This window comes from Pungitius pungitius, chromosome 20, assembly GCF_949316345.1.
Source record: "Pungitius pungitius chromosome 20, fPunPun2.1, whole genome shotgun sequence".
NCBI classification, from domain to species: domain Eukaryota; kingdom Metazoa; phylum Chordata; class Actinopteri; order Perciformes; family Gasterosteidae; genus Pungitius; species Pungitius pungitius.
Genome location: NC_084919.1, coordinates 11,509,167 through 11,527,914, shown reverse-complemented (window position 1 = coordinate 11,527,914; position 18,748 = coordinate 11,509,167). Strand labels below are relative to the sequence as shown.

At 44.6% G+C, this 18,748-nt stretch overlaps 1 protein-coding gene and 1 long non-coding RNA gene across 2 annotated transcripts; one reads left to right on the top strand and one right to left on the bottom strand.

Annotated features, from left to right (window-relative positions):
- The first annotated feature begins 125 nt into the window (after positions 1-125).
- Positions 126-7,373, top strand: LOC134107815 (uncharacterized). Its single transcript, XR_009942803.1, has 4 exons — positions 126-227; positions 5,969-6,046; positions 6,189-6,374; positions 6,599-7,373. It is a non-coding gene; the product is annotated as an uncharacterized LOC134107815 (long non-coding RNA).
- Positions 7,374-11,633: 4,260 nt separating this feature from the next.
- On the bottom strand, positions 11,634-15,318 carry nt5c1bb (5'-nucleotidase, cytosolic IB b). The gene is made up of 6 exons (XM_037449140.2): positions 15,086-15,318; positions 14,776-14,943; positions 13,969-14,098; positions 13,718-13,840; positions 13,393-13,577; positions 11,634-12,913 (listed from the first exon to the last, which is right to left on the bottom strand). The coding sequence occupies exons 1-6, from the start codon at positions 15,197-15,199 to the stop codon at positions 12,551-12,553; spliced, it is 1,083 nt and encodes a 360-aa protein (XP_037305037.2). The 5' UTR covers positions 15,200-15,318; the 3' UTR covers positions 11,634-12,550.
- Positions 15,319-18,748: the final 3,430 nt, after the last annotated feature.

Sequence of the window (18,748 nt, the reverse complement as noted above, 5' to 3'; positions counted from 1 at the left end):
TGCGTAGGGACAGCGGAAACCTCCATTGCAGCCAGACTGCAGATATGTGGCAAAGCCTCCCCCCCCTCCCCCCCCCCACACCAGGGATACTGGCAGCAACTCAATATCCTCGTCGAGGTGCTGAATCGTAGAAGCTGAAAGAGCGGAGACAGAAAGAAGGGAGAGCGACGGGGAGGGAGAAGAAGAGGAGGTGTCGAGAGAGAGATGGAGGAACGCAGGGAGGCAAGGTGAGGGAGAACAGGTGGTCCAATCTGTTGAATCTCACGTCTCAAGTCCCACGCTGTTAGGGAGAATACTTTTTTTTAATACACGTCTGCTGCTGGCCCCTTTTTCTTTGTGAAGTTGATGAATTATGCATCCTTCCCGAGTATTCTCATCTTCATTGAAGGTTTGGGGCGCAGGCCTGGCGGGCTGATGCTTCTCGTGTGTTGTGGGGAAGGGTGGAAAGTGGGTCCACCTCTGTTAAGGCAGGGAGTCGTGCGTGTCCAACAGTGTCGTGAATGAAGGAAGCGAGCGTTGCAAGGACGCTGTTTAATCCTCAAGGGTTAGATGGAAACACAACTGAGTCAGAATACTAACAGAAAGGCGCTTTAAGGCCCGGCTGTGGAGGAGGGGGGGGGCGTTGGGGGGCGTGGGGGGGCGCTTAACAAATCGAGTTTGCATCTTCGCCGAGAGCACAGCTGAAGGTCGTGTGCCTGTGAAGAATGTTTCGTTACCGCGCTCACACTTGTACGAGGACTTGTGCGGTGCGAGGAGAGGAAACTTTGTAGCGACGCACACACACACACACGCACACACACGCGCGCACCACACAGAGATGAACACCAACGGGCTCACATGCCTTCCTCTCTCAGCCCCCACGCCACCCACCTTTTTTCAAGCAGTTGCTAAGGTGACGGCAAAGGCTGAATTTTAATCAGACAATAAATTAAAGCAATGTGATCTTCTCCTTTATTATTAAATGGCAGCGCCGCTACTTTGGAAGATCTGTCAAGAATGTTTTGGGTTGAGAGAGAAATGCTTACAGGGTGTAAATTAAAAGTCTTTGTGGGAAGTGCCATCACTTGCTAAGAGCTGGTCCAAGGGTCGCAAAGCGTAGTGATGTTTCCTTAGTAGTGAAATGCTATGCCTCTTAGTGGTGGAAATAATACATTTTGAAATAAGAGGAGGACGGAAGGATGAATTATCATCTAGCACTTAGATGAATGTCATGCTGCGACTGGAAATACAAACACTTTTGATGCAATAGATGCTCCAGGCCTGTCCTCCTGTGACACGCACACCGCCGCTGTACATTTGTGGAAAACACCGGTTGCCATTAATGAAGACAAAAGGGGTCCTTTGCATCCACGGCCATGGAAGCGATGTCATATCTCAAGCTGAGAAAATGAACGTTGGTCAGGGGGCGGAGTCGTTGTTCAGTTTGGGTTATTGTAGAGGAGCTGCTGATGGGTAGACTGCCGATGAAAGCAGTGAAAGCACGTTCAGCAGTCAGCATGGAGCACACCCTCCTGAGTGCTGGGCTGTTTGTGTGGATCAGCAGGTTAATGTACTCACCAAGTTTTTAGGCTTTTTGTTGTTAAAACAGAATAATTAGAACGGTGATGCCTTATGATCAGTGTGCAAAACTATAATAATAGTTAAGATCCCCTTAAAAACCTCAACAGCAACATTTGGGGGGGGTGTCTAAAATCTTTTAAAAAATGATTGGTAAACTTTCACTTAAAATGTTTTTTATTTAAATAGGCCACTACGTCCAGCAGTACACAATATTCCAACTGAATATATAGATCTATCCACAAACCTTAAAAAATAAATAAACAATAGTTTGCCCAAGTTTGCACAAAGGCATCCTGCCTTCCGTCACGACAAATTTGTATATCAGTAGCGATCAAAGCAGAGCAATGTCTCCCTTTGTATTGGAGACAGAGGCGAGTGTGCTGTGTGCATTCCGGGTGTCGTGGATGTGTGAGCGCCCCGATTGTCGTTAACACGGTTAGCCTTGGTGATGTGTGTAGGCTAGAGCCTAGTTAATGGCCTTGGCTTGCGTGTATGAAAATGTTGTATATTGGGTTTTGAGTCAGCCCAATTGCCGTTTAGCAGCAGGACAAACAAGCTGTAAACAGATTAGCAAACAGTTGCCTGTTTGCACATAAAGCAGATTCGGAGCAACAATAGCATTCATTTAGAGTGTTTTTTCCAGCCACTTGTCAAAAACAAGTCCAATATTCTCTCTCCTTTTTAGCTCTGCTTCAGAGAACATGCGTCACCAGCAGGAAGTGTTTGTTTTGTAGTGTTTTCGCTGAGTACAGAGAGGGTAAACTAAATCACTGAATCTTTTTGTCTCTTCTTTCACTGTGTGTATGTACTGGGGCGCCGTTTGCAAGATATCGCACCTTCTAAAATCCTGCGCAGTTTTGGTACATTTAGCATCATCATATGAAAAAAAAAGGCATATAGTTATATATAATGACATTATAACATTCAACATTTATATTTACTTTTAACATTTACATTTAGATGAAACATTTATGGTAACTTTGTGTTACTGTCAAACATTATCCTTGGAAGAGTTATTGCATGTATTTACATGAATTTCCCTCTAAATGTTTGAAAAGTGACATATGAATATTGTCTTGGCTTTTTTGTATGATAATGCTAAATGTACCAAAACTCCGCAGGATTTTAGAACGTGAGACATTTTACAAATGTACCCGAGAGCCTGTACGTGGGTGTAAGAGCTTGAGTGTGACCATGTGTTTACTGTCTTTGTTTTCTTGAACATAAACAGACTTACAGAGTAGAGTTTCTTTCATATTTTTGAACATATTTTATTATTTTTTTGAGAAAAAAAACGGGATTAGACAAATAATTTGTAAAAAAAAACAACTCACTCAAATAATCCAAACACTTGATTTATTCAGGAGTCCCCTTCAGATTTTGTGACTCCAATCCTAACATATGGCCCTGCTTTGATTCAAAACTGGGAGGACTTTCTTCACTCACCATGTTGATGCCCTTGGGCAGAGAAACAGATCCGTAGGGGTATGGGGGGAAGTCTGGAAGAAACTCCGGATCGGGACTCGTCATCTCAAACCCTTCACAGAACTGCGGAGGAGGTGGAATCACGCTCTTCTCGTCCGTCCCCAGCTTCAGCCGCGTCCCAGCTCGCGCCCCCAGGTCCACCGGGCCCACGTCCGTCTCGGCCGCATCCAGCAGAGTCTGGTCCTCTTGGCTCGCCCAGCGCCGCGGTAATGGGCCCTGCCGTCGGGCCATCGAGCTCGCCGGCCACGGGCTCCGCTGTGCCGCCGCTTGAATCGGGTCTTCAGGCCGAGGTGGACTTATGGCGGGGAAGCCGGAGGGAGAGGCCCGCTTCCCAAAGGCCTGCAGGCTGTTTGGATCGAGAATGTTGAATGTCACCTCGTTCAGGAACTGTGAAAATTTCACTTTGCCCTCGATCTTTTCCCCCAGCGCCCGCCGTAGTCTCACACTTTTAGCGGCGCTGTGGGTCCGTGAAGAGCCCCTCCCCTGACGTGCTCCGGCCCGCTCTGGGGATGCGCGGCGTTTGGTGCGGCCGCTGCCTCTGTCCTGCTCCCCTAGTGGATTAGCTCTCCAATGGGGCCCTCTGAAAGGACATCCTTTGAGTCCCCCCCACCCTCCCACCTCTCTGAGGCGAGCTCGAAACGCTGTCTGGCACCGCTTCTTGACGGAGCTGTGCGGGGGGGCGGTGACCCCCGAGCTGACGCTGTACAGGCTGCCGGTGCCCTCGCTGCTGCATCCTGGGCTGCTGCTGCTGGGGCCACTGGGACAGGAGAGCCGGCTGGGGGGGCACTGGTTCTGAAACGGGCCCACCACCTCCTCCAGGCAGACCCGATCACCGGGAGCTGCGGAGGGGTCCCGAGGTTTTAGCGCTGGCGGCACCGGCTTTGCTCTGCCTCTCTGGGACAGGGGGCAGGCCGTGTTGCTTGTCCGGTCCATCAGCAAATGTCCCGGCTACCTCGATGTGTTGTTTTCTCTAATTGTCATTCTCTAACTGGCAGATGAGCCATGGTCCGGTGGACAGGCCCAAATTCAAAGAGTTTCGCCCCAGTCTCGTTATTGTGCAAGCCTGACCTAGAAGAGATCCAATACATTTCACTCTAGGCTGAACAGATGGCCTCCTTTACTGCCAGAACCCCCCCCCCCCCCCTATATCAGGCAAGGACATCCTTGACTTAAAGTTGAATGCACACCATTATGGAGACATTCTACAATGGACCCACTTTTTTAATTAGATTTTCTTTCAATAGTTTACCAATAAACGTTCTATTTCCACTTCATTCTGCAGCCGGAAGTCAAAGACTGAGCTTTTTACAGCTTGTCTGCAGTTGCTCTGCAGAGGCTTCAGGTTTGGATTTAATGAGAGTGAGTTTTAGCACAGTCGTAGCAAGTGTCTTTGCTAGTCGAGTAGATCTTACTCCGAGGGTGCAGTTCTTAATTGGAATGTCTACTGAGAGCAGAACAGCAAAGCTTTTGCAGCTTTTTGCGGGTCAGTAGTCGCAGGAAAGGATTGATCCAACAGAGCACGACAGCTGACACACCGACACCCAGACTAATGGACGGGCTTGTTGAGTAATGGAATAAGCTATTTGTATCAATACCTCCAATTAACAGAACAGCGGTGCTCATGCAAGCATTAACAGACACAGTGTATTAGTGAAATGGAAAGAGATTGTCTACTAGCACTTGCTAGGCTAAGCTCACGGCCATTGCGCTCATTACTTAATGCATAAAAGGCAGATTTTCAAATGTCAAAACCTGAGTTTTTATCCTCTTGATCTCACACAACATTGCCAAGTGTTTTGAACGACATACTGACGATGCTTTTATACATAATCATAGTGATTTTAGTTTTTTATTAGTGGAGTACATTTGTGTATGAACACACACACACAGTCATGCATGCACTTTTTATCGGAGACTACAAAATGTGTAGTTTGCTAACTGAACCTTTTTGGTCATCTTTTTTATTATGGTATTGTAGTTGCTGTAGCACCGAGGCACACACTGAAGCCTGTATTCATATGGCCACGCTGTAGCTCTAACTCAGTATTCAGGCGGGTTACATAACTGCATCCATAACACCTCTGTTGGTCCGTGCAAGGGAGGAGTGAAAGAGATTGGGATTGGCAAGTGACTGGCGGCAGCTTGACAGAAATGAAATGCCACATATTAAGCCCGGGCGCAGCAGAGACTCCTTGATGTAAGCCCCTAAACTAAAGCACTAGTTCAAAGTGAATGCTTGTACGAAATCCGAACTGAAAACAAAGGCTCATTAGTCTGCTAGAATATGCAACGGGAGAAACCACCAAAGAGCAGCATCCCGCGTTTCAGTTCATGCTGCGTGTGACAATACAGTCTTTGCTGCATCATTACACTCCGCAGATCCCATTACCATAATAATATTGAATATTCCAAGCGGTTATGATCCAATTTGATCTCTGACCATATGATCACAGGGGAGACCTTCAACGTGTCTTTCAACAAGTCTTTCCCGCGAGTCTTTCGCTTGGATCCGACCGGAATAATATACTGTACAGCGCGTCTCGCCATGCAGGAGCCAGCCTGCATGGCGGTCTCCGGTGGCATCATTAGCGCCGCATCCGATGTGTAGGGTTTGCGCCGCGGGCCGGTTATGGCCTGCTGTGCGCATGCGCATGCACATGCACCTACAGACTTGGGCCCCACACCCCGCCTGCTGCGACAGCTCAGCCGGGCCCACGGGACACCCGAGGGACCGCCCTGTCTGGTACCAGGGAGAAGCACCGAGCCCCTCAGCTCGCAGACATATCGCTTCATCGTTTTCTCTCCGGCCCGTCCTTGTTTCCTCTCCATTGTGTTGCCTTTTGTCACCACTTCCCAGCCTTTTCCAGACGGGCTAAGGCCTCTTATATGATGTATGTCTTTAATAATCTCTTTTCAATCTCAGGAGGCGGAGAGAGGGTTGGGAGCCAATTTATAACTATCGCCCTGACGGGAGAGACAGTCGGCCCATGGCTGCCGGAAGGTAATGGTCCAAAAATGGATTCTTGCTACAAGTGCAGAGGTGGAGATAATTGGTGGTGCTTGCTTGCCTCGCTCGGTGGTTGCACGGGGCTCTCCCTTGATGGCCAGCTGTGTCTCTTGCTTGCTTGCCTTTTCCTCTGCAGGGGCGACGGTTTCCACGTCTCTTGCTGAGCCTGCAGAACGGAACTAAATGCCAAATCTGATCAGCTCTGCGCACAAAGAAGTGTGGCCTGGCGCCACTGTTTCTATGTTTCTTCCCCGCTCTTCTCATTAGATCAGCTCTATCACCTGTCCACACAGCCTCATGCTCAACACCGGCTGGACGGGAGGTCAGTTGCATGCTTGTTGAAAGTCAGTGTCACTTGTAGCTAAATCACAGCAAAAAAAAAAAAATTGAAAAGTATATTAAAGATGGAAATAGCCCAACGCAAGACCACCGCTCATCCCTCAATGCAACAATCAAAGCAGCGTTTCACATTGTTTGAGTCATGAGCAAAGAATCACTTAACTTGTTTCCATCTTTCTGGTCTGCATGTCGGGTGTTTGTTTACAGAGCTTTCTGACTGTGTCTGGTGCCTCAGCCGAGCGCGTCGATAGCGGCTTCCGGGGGCCACTCGCGAAAAGCCAAGATGAAGAAACAAAGTGTGGTCGGATGCCGCATGAGTAATCCATCTCACGCAGAGACACTTGTCGATGCCTCCGGGACCTGTGGGGTCGCTTTCAGGGAAGCGCACCGTGCAATCAAATGAGAGTGGACTAAATTGAATGAGGGCCAGCTCTTTCAGGAGGTGTGGAGATTTCCTGGGAATCGCTGCAGAACACACGTTGAGGTGTGCATTCGAATCCGTCAGACGGCAATCACAATGGAACGTGATGCACACCAGATGGGCATCTGTTGCAGACAGGAGGCCTGTTAGCATGGAGTCATCCAGTTCATTTGTATTAAAGGCATTAATAAAAAACACAAATGACTAGAACATGGACTTCGTATAGCTTTATTTCTTCAGAGTGGATGTGCTCTGGATAATATTTCTATATGACAGTCAAGAGGGGCACCAGCTGACCTCAATACATATCATTATGGTACCACAGTTTTCTGTCAACAGAGCCCGTGCGTGTGTGCGTGTGCGTGTGCTCGAGCGAGTCACACAACAAATGGTCACTGTGGCATCGTGCTGCAGACTCACTGAGTTGTCATCACGAGCGCGTTGACAGACTTCATGACTGAACAGATCAACAAAGCAATGCCATCTGCAGAAACTAAACTTCACTAAGGTCGCTTTGACCGGGCTGAAGCTATTGCAGTCTACAACTGTCCCATACTCAGAATGACCATGCTGAGGTTTGTCAGGTATGTGTTGGTAATCTGGCATTTGCTGATTTGATCTAAAAATAGTGCTGCAGGTCTTTTTGTTGTCATTAACTCAAGTATTGGACAAATGACAATTTTGACCAAACATGTATGTCAGCACCAACTTTCATAGCTATACATTAAATGTTGACAATATATCGACTCTGTTGTGCTCTGTTGTGTTTCAGTTGTTGAGACACTCAAAACTATACGTTATGGTCAACAAAGCTTGTGTATCACTGTAAGCAGCCACAGTATATCAAGCACATACCAATGATCAACTTGTGTTTGACTACTAGGATACATTCTAAGCAGGCATCAAGGCACCCACCAAAATAACGTTGGCCCTAATAAATCACTTTCATAACAACATCTACAAGATTTTGGCCACCTACCAGGAAAACATATTTAGAGCAAATTGCTTGTCAAGAAGATGAATTCCGCAGCAGAGTATGAGTGTACTGCTTCCACACTTATTCTGCGGTAACTTTTCTTGTGTTGTCCTCACACACAAACGCACCTAAACACACACACACACGGTAAAGGTTCCAATTATAGTAACCGTCTGATGAGGTTTCTCATGGTGAGGCCCATGTTACCTTTGCTTCTAATCCTTTGTTATTAATTATATCTTCAACGAGCCTACACAGTTCTTGTGGTGTCAGCACCGAGTATCCATGGCAACAGCCGGTTGGTCCCGGCTCTCAGGGATGCATACACACACTTTGTTGCCTGACAAAACAATGCCTCGCTGCAAAGGTACTCTGATACGCTGACAAGATTAATAACTCAAATGTTGTGAAATATAATTAAAATAAAAATAAATCTTCACCCCCCCTGAGCGCTGAGTTTTAAGCCTCACAAGTTCTTCCTCCTCACAGACTTTAAATAGGAAACAATAATCTGCCTTTACAAGAGTGACCAAAATCAATATGCCTGTTGCCAAATCAAAACATTATAACTGGTAAATGAAATAAAGAAAGCAATCTCACCTCCATGTATTTCCAGAATGCAGTAGTTGGTTATATTTTTAAATATATATATATTTTAGGTATTTTATTATTTTGTATTTGTAATCCAGCAGATACATGCATTATTGACACCACCACATTTATAACTTAGTTACCGTAAACATATCAAAGGACTCAAAGACATTGCTCTTTGTGAGACGTCACAAGCCAAGTTTCCGGAACAACTTGTTTAGCTTTCAACATGTATATATACATATATATATATATATATCCGTTTCATATTATTAAGCTGCATTTAAGAACCTCATATAGCTTGCTATAGCAGATTGGGATTGTATTAATACAAAAAAATATACAACGATTTTATACACAATGGCAATTTGTTACAGATTAAACAAATGTTACTGTGTATTGAAACCAACCCCAATATGAACTGCTATTGAAACAAATGTTTGCAGTTGAATGGCATGTTGGGTAATGTGGGCACCACGTTTCGACCAGTTCTACAGGTGTTTATACTGTCAATGGTTTGTACACAGCCCTGAATCTGTAAATACAACTTCAGCCAAACGGCAACCGTTTGTGCTCAACACAGTGGAAAAGCAATAGATGTGTAACTATAAAGGCAAAAAATGTATATGCATAAATAAAGAGAAAGGCAGTGGTAGCAACAAGGGGCGTTGAATCTATCACTGTTTTCATGGATGTTGAGTTCAAATATCAATAATCTTTCTCCAAATTGGCTCCAGTTTTAGTGTCAAGGAAAATATTCACTCTTAGCTTGCTATAAATACCTGATGTAATTTGCTGTTTCTTTGGTTCGAAAAAGGATAAACATCAGATGTTATTAAAATACCTGGGACCACACTCATGATAGCTCATTAACTTCCAATCAGGCCTAATGTTTGTACAGAGAGAGCAGAGCAATTTGCACTTGATTCTCGCCGTGCTTTGCACTGAAATTGTTGGTACAGGTCAAAAAAGCATTGGGCCAAGTGGGAGCTCAGTTAAATATTCTTCAAAGCATTGTTCATTGTGCATGTTTTTGGCTGTCGAAATATGTTAACGCTGTCACTGGTGTGTTTGCAGTGAGTTGTGCGTCTGAAACTGAAACATTTTTGTACAGAAACTCTCGTTTGTGGTTTCATTGATGAATGAAAAGCAAGTTGACCTCGTCAGCTGAGAGAGGACAATAAGTGAGGAATATTGACAATTGACAAGAGAGGAGATGAATGAAGAAAAGCTGCTCGAGTTTAACGTCAGCTTCCTTTCACAAGGAAGCGATTCCTTCCAAAACTACGGTGGCCGAGAAGGTTCAGACAAATACAAAAGCAACAACACAACCGCAAATGCCACAACGCAACACGAACGCCACAACACAAAATACAAAAGGCACATCACAACTGCAAATGCCACAACACAACACGAACGCCGCAACACGAAAATACAAAAGCCACATCACAACCGCAAATGCCACAACACAACACGAACGCCGCAACGCAACACGAAAGCCGCAACGCAACGCGAAAGCGAAAACGGAAGTAGCTGCCCACGGGAGCGAGCGTATTTTGGAGCAACGGAGCTGGAGGATGCCAGATTGTTTAAGAAGTAAGTGAAACATGATTCCTTACTTTAACTGTAGCCGCAAGGAATCATGTTTCACTTACTTCTTAAACAATCTGGCATCCTCCAGCTCCGTTGTTACGTGCCTACTGGTTTTTGAACCTACTGGTTTGGCTACGCGTTTAGATGTTATTAAGAGAGTAATCCTACTTGGGCAATGTGCTAGAAAACCTGACAGAACTATGTATTTCACGCTACGCCACCAAAAACCAGTTGTCTTGGCTCACCCTGAACCAAAAGATGTTCTTGCCACTGACGATTTGCAATTTCATGATAAGTAGTGAAATCAGTAGCAGCATTTGAGAGCTTGGTTGGCCGACGGCGTAGTGCCGCTGTCTTATAAAGTTTTGCTATTTTGCTCGACTGCGGGTTCGAATCCAGGTTGTGGCGATCACTTAATAAACGTATGTTCTTTTATTTATTTCTTTATACGTGGCAGGGATGTAGTGCTCACTTATACAATCATAATCGCTGCATTTGATATGGGATACATTTTGAACATTTTCAGAAATATGTTTGCGAATGTGTGACGGATCAGGTGACCGAGGCAGACAACATCTGCCGCTGTCGGGGCAAAACAAACACGCACGCGTAGCCAAACCAGTAGGTTCAAAAACCCAGTCGGCACGTAACACCGGAGCTGGAGGATGCCAGATCGTTTAAGAAGTAAGTGAAACATGATTCCTTACTTTAACTGTAGCCGCAAGGAATCATGTTTCACTTACTTCTTAAACGATCTGGCATCCTCCAGCTCCGTTCCTCCAAAATACGCTCGCTCCCGTGGGCAGCTACTTCCGTTTTCGCTTTCGTGTTGTGTTGCGCCGTTCGTGTTGCGTTGCGGCGTTCGTGTTGCGTTGTGGCATTTGCGGTTGTGATGTGGCTTTTGTATTTTCGTGTTGCGGCGTTCGTGTTGTGTTGTGGCATTTGCGGTTGTGATGTGGCTTTTGTATTTTCGTGTTGCGGCGTTCGTGTTGTGTTGTGGCGTTTGCGGTTGTGTTGTTGCATTTGCGGTTGTGATGTGGCTTTTGTATTTTCGTGTTGCGGCGTTCGTGTTGTGTTGTGGCGTTTGCGGTTGTGTTGTTGCTTTTGTATTTGTCTGAACCTTCTCGGCCACCGTACAAAACAGGCTTTTGGACAAATGAGCAGCGTTTAAAGCAAATTACAGCTGAACAGCTCCATCTACTGCGGAGATGTCCAAATCATCTCAAACGAGATCCTCCTGATGCTGATACAGTATGAAAACAGACAGATGCCTCAAAATGTATTTAGCATGTTATTGCTGTAGCTGGTGGAGGTGGTTTCGAATACTTGTTACAGTGTTAGTCTTTTAGGGTGATTACCCAGTGGAAGACTTTACTCTAATCTTGGCTTTTTTAGGCCTTAAACATTAATGTAAATTAAACCATTCTAAAAGGGAAATGATTCATTGGAGGAATTTCCAGTTCAGACATCTAAAACATTATAAGTAGCCCCCAACAAGACTGTTTTGTGCAGGGGGTTAAATTTTAAAATGACAGTAGTTGAGTACTTAAGTACAATATCCCCCCCTTCATTATGTAAAGTATGTTAAAATGGAAAGACTCTAAATTGCAGCAAAGTACTTGAGTAAATGTCTTTAACTATAATCCAACAGAACCAGCCGGTGGAGTTCCTCCACATTCTTTTATTCCTCTGCAGCCAACACCCATAGCCCAGAAAACACAGTACAGAAAAGAGAAACTGTGCAAACATGTTATTGTGTAAACGATTACAATCAATTCAAAACACTACATAGTCTGTAGACATTTCTAAACATGATACAAATATTCTCAAACAAGTGTATATTTTTGAAAACATTTAGATCTTTTTGCAATAAGAAAATAAATCAAATCCAATTTGCAAAAATGTTCATGTGCACTCGTTCCTATATAAAAGCACTAGAACGTGACAGAAAAGTGTAGTTACAGTGCGCTTCCTGATAAAGAGGTGCAGTGTACAGGCGTATAAAGGTTTAAAGAGAAATATAACGTTTACATGATGGGCCGTAAGGAAAAACAGCATCAGTGTTCATAATATGCCAACAGAATACATATGAGTATTTATTACTAAAAGCAGAGACCAATATGCCCAAGTGGAAATTGCCGTAATTTAACCAGTTCACAATCTTTACGTTTAAAAGCAATTAAAGAGCCAATGCAGGAAAGATAAGATCTACTATAGCAGATATATTCTCCTACTCATTTAGATTACACCCAGAAACAAATAGCTGAAACCAAGATTTAAAAAACGACATATGTTATTGTAAAAAAAGGAATGGATGCAAATGATATGATAAACAAATCTCTCTCAAAGGGTGAAAATGTGTACAAATGGGTCATCTTGAATCTGGTGTTTATACCTACAGAACAGTGTTTAGTGAAAAAGTTAAAAACATTCCTACACTCATCAATAAAACCGTATTCCAAGAAAAGTAGAAAAAAGTGAAAGGCATTAAAAGGCAATTGCCGGTAATCGTTTACCGGATCAATTCAAATGCACGGTTGTATTTTGGAGCCTTGTGGATTTTTCAACCAGTTCTCGATCATTCCTTTTTCGGCGGGACGATGAGTTTACCCTTGTGGTACTTCTGTCCGACCCCATAGGGGACGTGCGCAGATATGGTTCCCAGTTCCTGGGCCCCCTCAATGTGGAACATCTGGTCGTCAAAGAAGATGTGCGGTTTGATCTTCTGCAGCAGGGGCCCTTTGGGAGCCCCGGCCAGGAACAGGGCCTCGTCGATCTCCAGGCCCCAGCTGCGGAGGGTCTTGAGGACGCGAGCCCCGGAGCTGGCCGCACTGCGGGCCGTCACCAGGAAGGTCCGGATGGGGCAGTTCATGCGCTCGTCCTTGGCGTAAAATTTTCTCTGCAGCTTCCCCAGAGCCTCCAGGAAACACTTTAAGGGACCCTAAAAATAAAAAAATAAAAAAGAACCAAAATTATCGAGTAAATTGTTTGGAAATAAAAAGGGGCACGGGGTGGAACAAACAGATAGGGGAGAGAAAAGCAAAATGCACGATGCCGGAGTTTAGAGCGGTTCTCCGATCACTTCTGCTTCCGGCCTTGATGCATTTAAATTAATGTGAATAGATAAACCTGAACCAAAGAACTAAATATTCTTATCAACGCAGAAAAGCTACTGAAACCCAATCCCTCCATCACAACCCAATGAAACTTTTCTCTAAAATCAACAACAATTAATTAGTTTAAAAAAGACAAATGGCGGAATAAAACACTAAATTTACAGTAGTAAACTAGTGTAAACTAAAAAGGAAAATGTAAGGATAACACAATGACCTTAAAGATGAGCCTACGCTGGTCTGTATATTCTGGATCTAAAGGCTGCCGACGAGGCGCTTAAAGTACGTACAAGCGGGCTTCAGTCACCTGTGCGAGGGGTTTGTTCTCAAACTCCTTCTCGTGCTCAAAGAAAGTGTCCAGGCCGTGTTCCTTCACGATGATCTCGGACTCGTCCGAGAAGAGGACGGCGTCGCCGTCGAACGCCACTCTCAGCTGGCTGTCGCTCAACTCGTTCTCCTTTACCGCCATGAACATGGTTGCCGCGGCGATGCCTGCAGGAGAGGAGAGTCGGTTAGAAACGGCGCGGGAGGGAGGATAAGAGTTGGGATTTTGGGGGAAAATGTTTTTCGCTCCATCTGAATGTCGGTGTTCGGTATCAGTTTGTTTTCTACAATCCACCCGCAGCATTCACCTTCCTCTATGGCCTCCGAGACTTTGTCCGAGTCCTTGGAGAGGTAGAGGTTCGTCATGTAGGCCTTCAGGTAGCCCGTGGGACTTTTCCCCCCGGTCATACAGAACCGCTCTATGGTCAAATCTGAATTTTAAAACAAAAGGAAGTTGGAGAGACATAGTGTGTTAATAACAGAGGGCCGTCTGTGCGAGTGTGCGAGCCCGTCGGCCGGGGCCCCAGCCGAGCGGCGTCTGGCTAAAGACGGAGCGTACCGTAGTGATTAATGCTGTTTATGAGGCGTACGCCAACCTGGGCGTGGTTGTTGGTCATTAGGACGATGTCAAACAGCTCCTCGCTCTCCGGGTAAAGCAGCCTCAGTCGGTTGTTGACGGTCATCAGCGCCTGCGCGAGAGGGAAGACGCGTTGCATCGGGCGCTGTGGAGCGCGACGTCGCAACACAAACGTTGCAACGTAACGTTTGTGTTGCAACGCAGCTTTCTTTCAATTAGGCTTTGAAACTGAATTCAAACAGCACTGCAACAGAGGAATATGTGGAAACTGTGTGCCTTTGTTTGTAAAAAAAAAAAAAAATGTGCCAGATTAAATTTACACATTTTCCAACACTCACCAGACGTGTGAATGCACCGTCTGTGTGTGTGAGTGAATTATTGTTATTTGATAAAAGTCCGGTTAAATGATTTCATACCGCAGTCAAGTGCGCAGTTTGAATACCTTAACACAAGTCATTGAGGTGTGGCCCGATGTGTAACATTTGTTTGAGACTCCGCTACGTGTAACATGCAAGAGCGTAACCACCCCTCTCCAATATTGAGAAAATACCAATCTGCCCCCCCCCCCCCCAATATACAGCAGAAAATATGTAAAATATATTTTCTTGTTTAAATGTAAATTCAAATGGTCTAAATGTGAGAATTTTTATATATAAATATCGAGTTCCACCTCGTGCGGACTGGGACCAGTTAACGTTGAACTCCAGACACCGCGCCCAGGTGAACCCCGCCGAGGGGGCGTGGAGGGAGGGAGGTGTCCGGGTTCCGGGTTCCGGGGTCCGGGCCTACCTTGACGAAGGGGAACGCGGGTCCCGGCTTCAGCGGCTCGTCTTCGTGATCCCGCTGATAGGCCACGTACTTCTCGAGTCCTTGGTCCTCGTAGATCTTCCTCTCTGCCACCATGTCGAAGAGGGTGCGAGACGAGACGGCGACGGTGACCGCGTACTGGGGCTTGGGCTGCGGGTGGACGAGGAAGGAGGGGGGGGGGGCGGCATGAAGAGTTATATTATTATTAAAAAGTCACAAATTGTGGGCAGGAAAGTGTTCGAAGCGAACACACACGCTCGCGCTAGTACCAGTTTTTCAGCGCAATACGTACAGGTCTCGGCTTGTGGGTTTTGAGGTTGTCAAAGAACGCCTTGGCCTCGGCCCAGTCCTTCTCCTCTCCGGGGTCTTCGGTCCCGGCGGAACCCTTTGTTTTGATTTCACTCATCTTTATCCGCTCCGAGTTTAAAAAAAGCTAAATAACCCAATTAGGTGTGAGGCATCTGATGCTTGTAAACTTTGCGGATATGTGTTAAATGAAAAAAAAAGGGTGGTGTGTCTATGAGTGGTGACGTAGACAGATCTCTTGTATCTGATTGGCTGGTGACGGTGAGACACAGAAACTAGACCTGCCCTCGGAACACACTTTTTGACACTTGTTTTAAATTTTGAAAAATTCAATGTACAGCATGCTATTGTTTTTGCTAATTTATGGGCTTAATTTATTTATACTTTTTTAATTAATTCTATAATTGTAAAAGAAAGAAACCCACTTTATTTCGGAAAGGTAACAAACCCGAGTTGGTGGAACAATCGGCAGGTTCCATATGTGTGTTTCACATGAGATGAGTTTATTTGCTTTATCATGAGAGGGGGACTTAACTGACATATTTGAAATCAGAACAAGATATATGCTATAAATGTACTCATAACTCGACTTGACCATCATTGGAAAGAAAGAGATTGACATCTAGTGGTGGAATGTCATCAATGGCACTTTGAAGTACAATTTTGAGCCCACGTTTAAAAAATAAATTATCTGGTTGCCTTACTTCTCAGATTAGGAGTTTGTATGGGAAAAAGTATATATTTTGTTTTTAAAAAAACATCAGTGTCAAGTTGGTGAAGTTCATGGATCGTAAATTATTTAAGATTTCATAAATATCTAACAGAAGACAACTCCATATTATGTCAATAGTCTACCCATTTGTGTCTTATTCTTTTCTATATTCCTGACCCATCAAAGGTCTCGTGACCTTTTCAAGGGTCCCAACCTGTATACTTGGACGCACTGCCAGATGGACTAATGTACCGTTATGAAAAAGTTATTCCACTTCAAGCGGATAGAACAGTTAAATGATGCAGAGATATTGGTTGAAAATCTAATAATTGCATACTGGTGATGATAGTCACAGGAACAGGTTCCCCTCTGACTGACTCTCACTCCATGTACACTTTGTCACTTTCACTCGTCACTTTCTGTTAGCTGGTGCACTTTGTCTTTTAAAAAAAAATTATATTATCTTTCTTTCTTAACATACTAACCCACAGCTTTAACTTACTAACCCATAGCATATATTTTATTATGTGTTTTATCTTATTCCTGCAGTACGTTGTTTGTTGTCCATTGTCACACTGTCTGCTGTCAGGCACCAACCACCGAGTCAAATGTATGTATGTCTGACATATTGTGGCAATAAACGATTCCTGATTCCTGATCAATACGTTTACTCATGATACTTTCATTTTGCTGCTAATACTGCTGTACTTTTAATCAAGTGGAATATTTACTGTAGGACTGGAAATCTAATATCCAGAAAATAATATACCTCCAAGTTCTAATGAATAGTGATGCATTGGAAAATGGCTTCATGATTATCAATTGTTATTCCTTCTTATCATCAATAATTGATTTGGCCATGTTACTTTGAGAAAGATGGAGGCAAAAAGTCCTTCATGAGGATGCAACTTTTATCTTTATTCTGCTATTTTAGGAACATTTTATTAAATGAGTTAGATAAACGTAAAATGTGTTGATTCGCTGTCAATATAATCGTTTATGGTAATTAAAGCTGCACTACACGACAGATCATTTATTATTCATAATCTTTTAAGTTAATATTTTATAATACACACGTAATACACATGCTGCACTTCTAATTCATATCATGCTTGTTTTTCTATAGTTTATGTTAAGCCTTTTACTTTTTCTGCGATATTCATCTACAATCATCTCTCTCTCCACGTTGGGCCCCCGGGGGATCAGTTAATGCTCAATCCATCCTTTTTATCACACGGAACCGTTTGATGTTAATATAGCACATTGTAGACACGTGTACACACACACACACACACACACACACACAGTCCACTGGCACATGAATGATCGCCCTCCTCCATCACACCCCCCTAACAGTTGGTAGAGTCCGGGACGGAGCATCATGGCGATTGACGGTAAGTACTCGGGTCTCAGGTGTAGAACTTTGCACGGGACGGAACGAGAATGATGCTTGTGAGGGGAAAAAGCCCAATGCTAATAGTATGCATTTTTAACTGAGAAGTGTCCTGTGCCGAGAGCGGTTTGCGTGTTAAATGACGCGGTGCCGCAGTGTGCTCCGGGACAGCGCGGCTCGTGCGTGATGCTCAGGTGGACGCGGACAGTCCCGCAGCTTGGCTTGACCCCGGCTCACGTTTGTGCACTATTTTCGCCAGAGAGACGCCTGTGACTGACAAAATATGACAAAATATCAAATTGATACGATCATGTATTTAGGGGCTCATGCCAAGAGCCACAGCGGGCTGCTACTTCGCGTCACATGACAACTTTATTCCTCCAGGGCGAAATGTGTGGTGCGTTGTTATCGAGGAAAAACGATCAAATAACGGCTTGAGTTTAGAAATTCAACCGCTGCCGTCCGATACCCGGTGTGTGTGTCCGTGGATGAACGCGCCGTGGACCTTCTCGCTATGCTCTGTGGGGTGTAATGTGCAGCCTGCGACCTCCTCCAAGGCGTTAGTGGAAAGTGACCGGGACACACATGATGCTCGCCCTGTCCCGTCACGGGCACCTGGTCTCTATATTACGTCACGCAGTGACGTGACCACGTCATAACGTGACATGGGACGTGCCTCCCTGTTTGCGGATGCGCGTCACCTGCAGTTTTCATTGGCTTTATGCAACAAACAAAAAACGAGCGCAATATGTCTTCAAACACATTTGAGCAGTTCAATACATGTTTGTCAATCAATTTGATTCAAGTATTTCTCCCTAATCAGTGGTTTAAAAAAATATTGTGTTGGGTTCTGGGGTCCTCAGAATTAAGGGGGGTGTAGGGCCCGAGGTTTCTACTCTACTTTACAACAATGTGCAAAATGCATGTAATTGTGATGGAATGACGGTTAAATTTCAATCTAGTTAACGTGTACGGCCCTTTTGTGTTGAACTTTGTGCTTCATGTGGTGTTGTTTTATGTCAGCCATCTAAAGGTGTCAGAAATCCTTTTTGGAAGAATCACTTTAGAAAAGATACGTTTCATGGTTCAAAGACAGGAGGACAAGTTATTTTTGCAGCTTGAAGCCTGCGGTTTTTACTGTTCTATGCTTTGATGTTTGAAACATGTAGAAATGGCCTGAAAAATGACGGCTTTATATGAATGCAGAGGTAACACTTAAAATAATCTTCTTTCCCAAATACTCTTAAAAGCTTTTGTGATTTCAGAGACAGCAGTGTTTTTGTCTCTGTAAAAACCGCCGAGAGGGAGATTCTCTAACATTTAGAGGGTCTATCTGCTGTGTGACATAACACAAGTCGGCCTGAGAGCGTTCTCTCTCTCTCTCTCTGCCTCTGCAGGCACCCGAATCATCAAATACTCAGAGATAATGTCAGAACCTTTCATTAAATTGAGCCTCAGTGGGATTGTGAAGGAAATAATAAAAAAAAATAGTAAAACCGTAATGTAATTCCAGATAGTGTAATGAACGTCGACAAATTTTATGT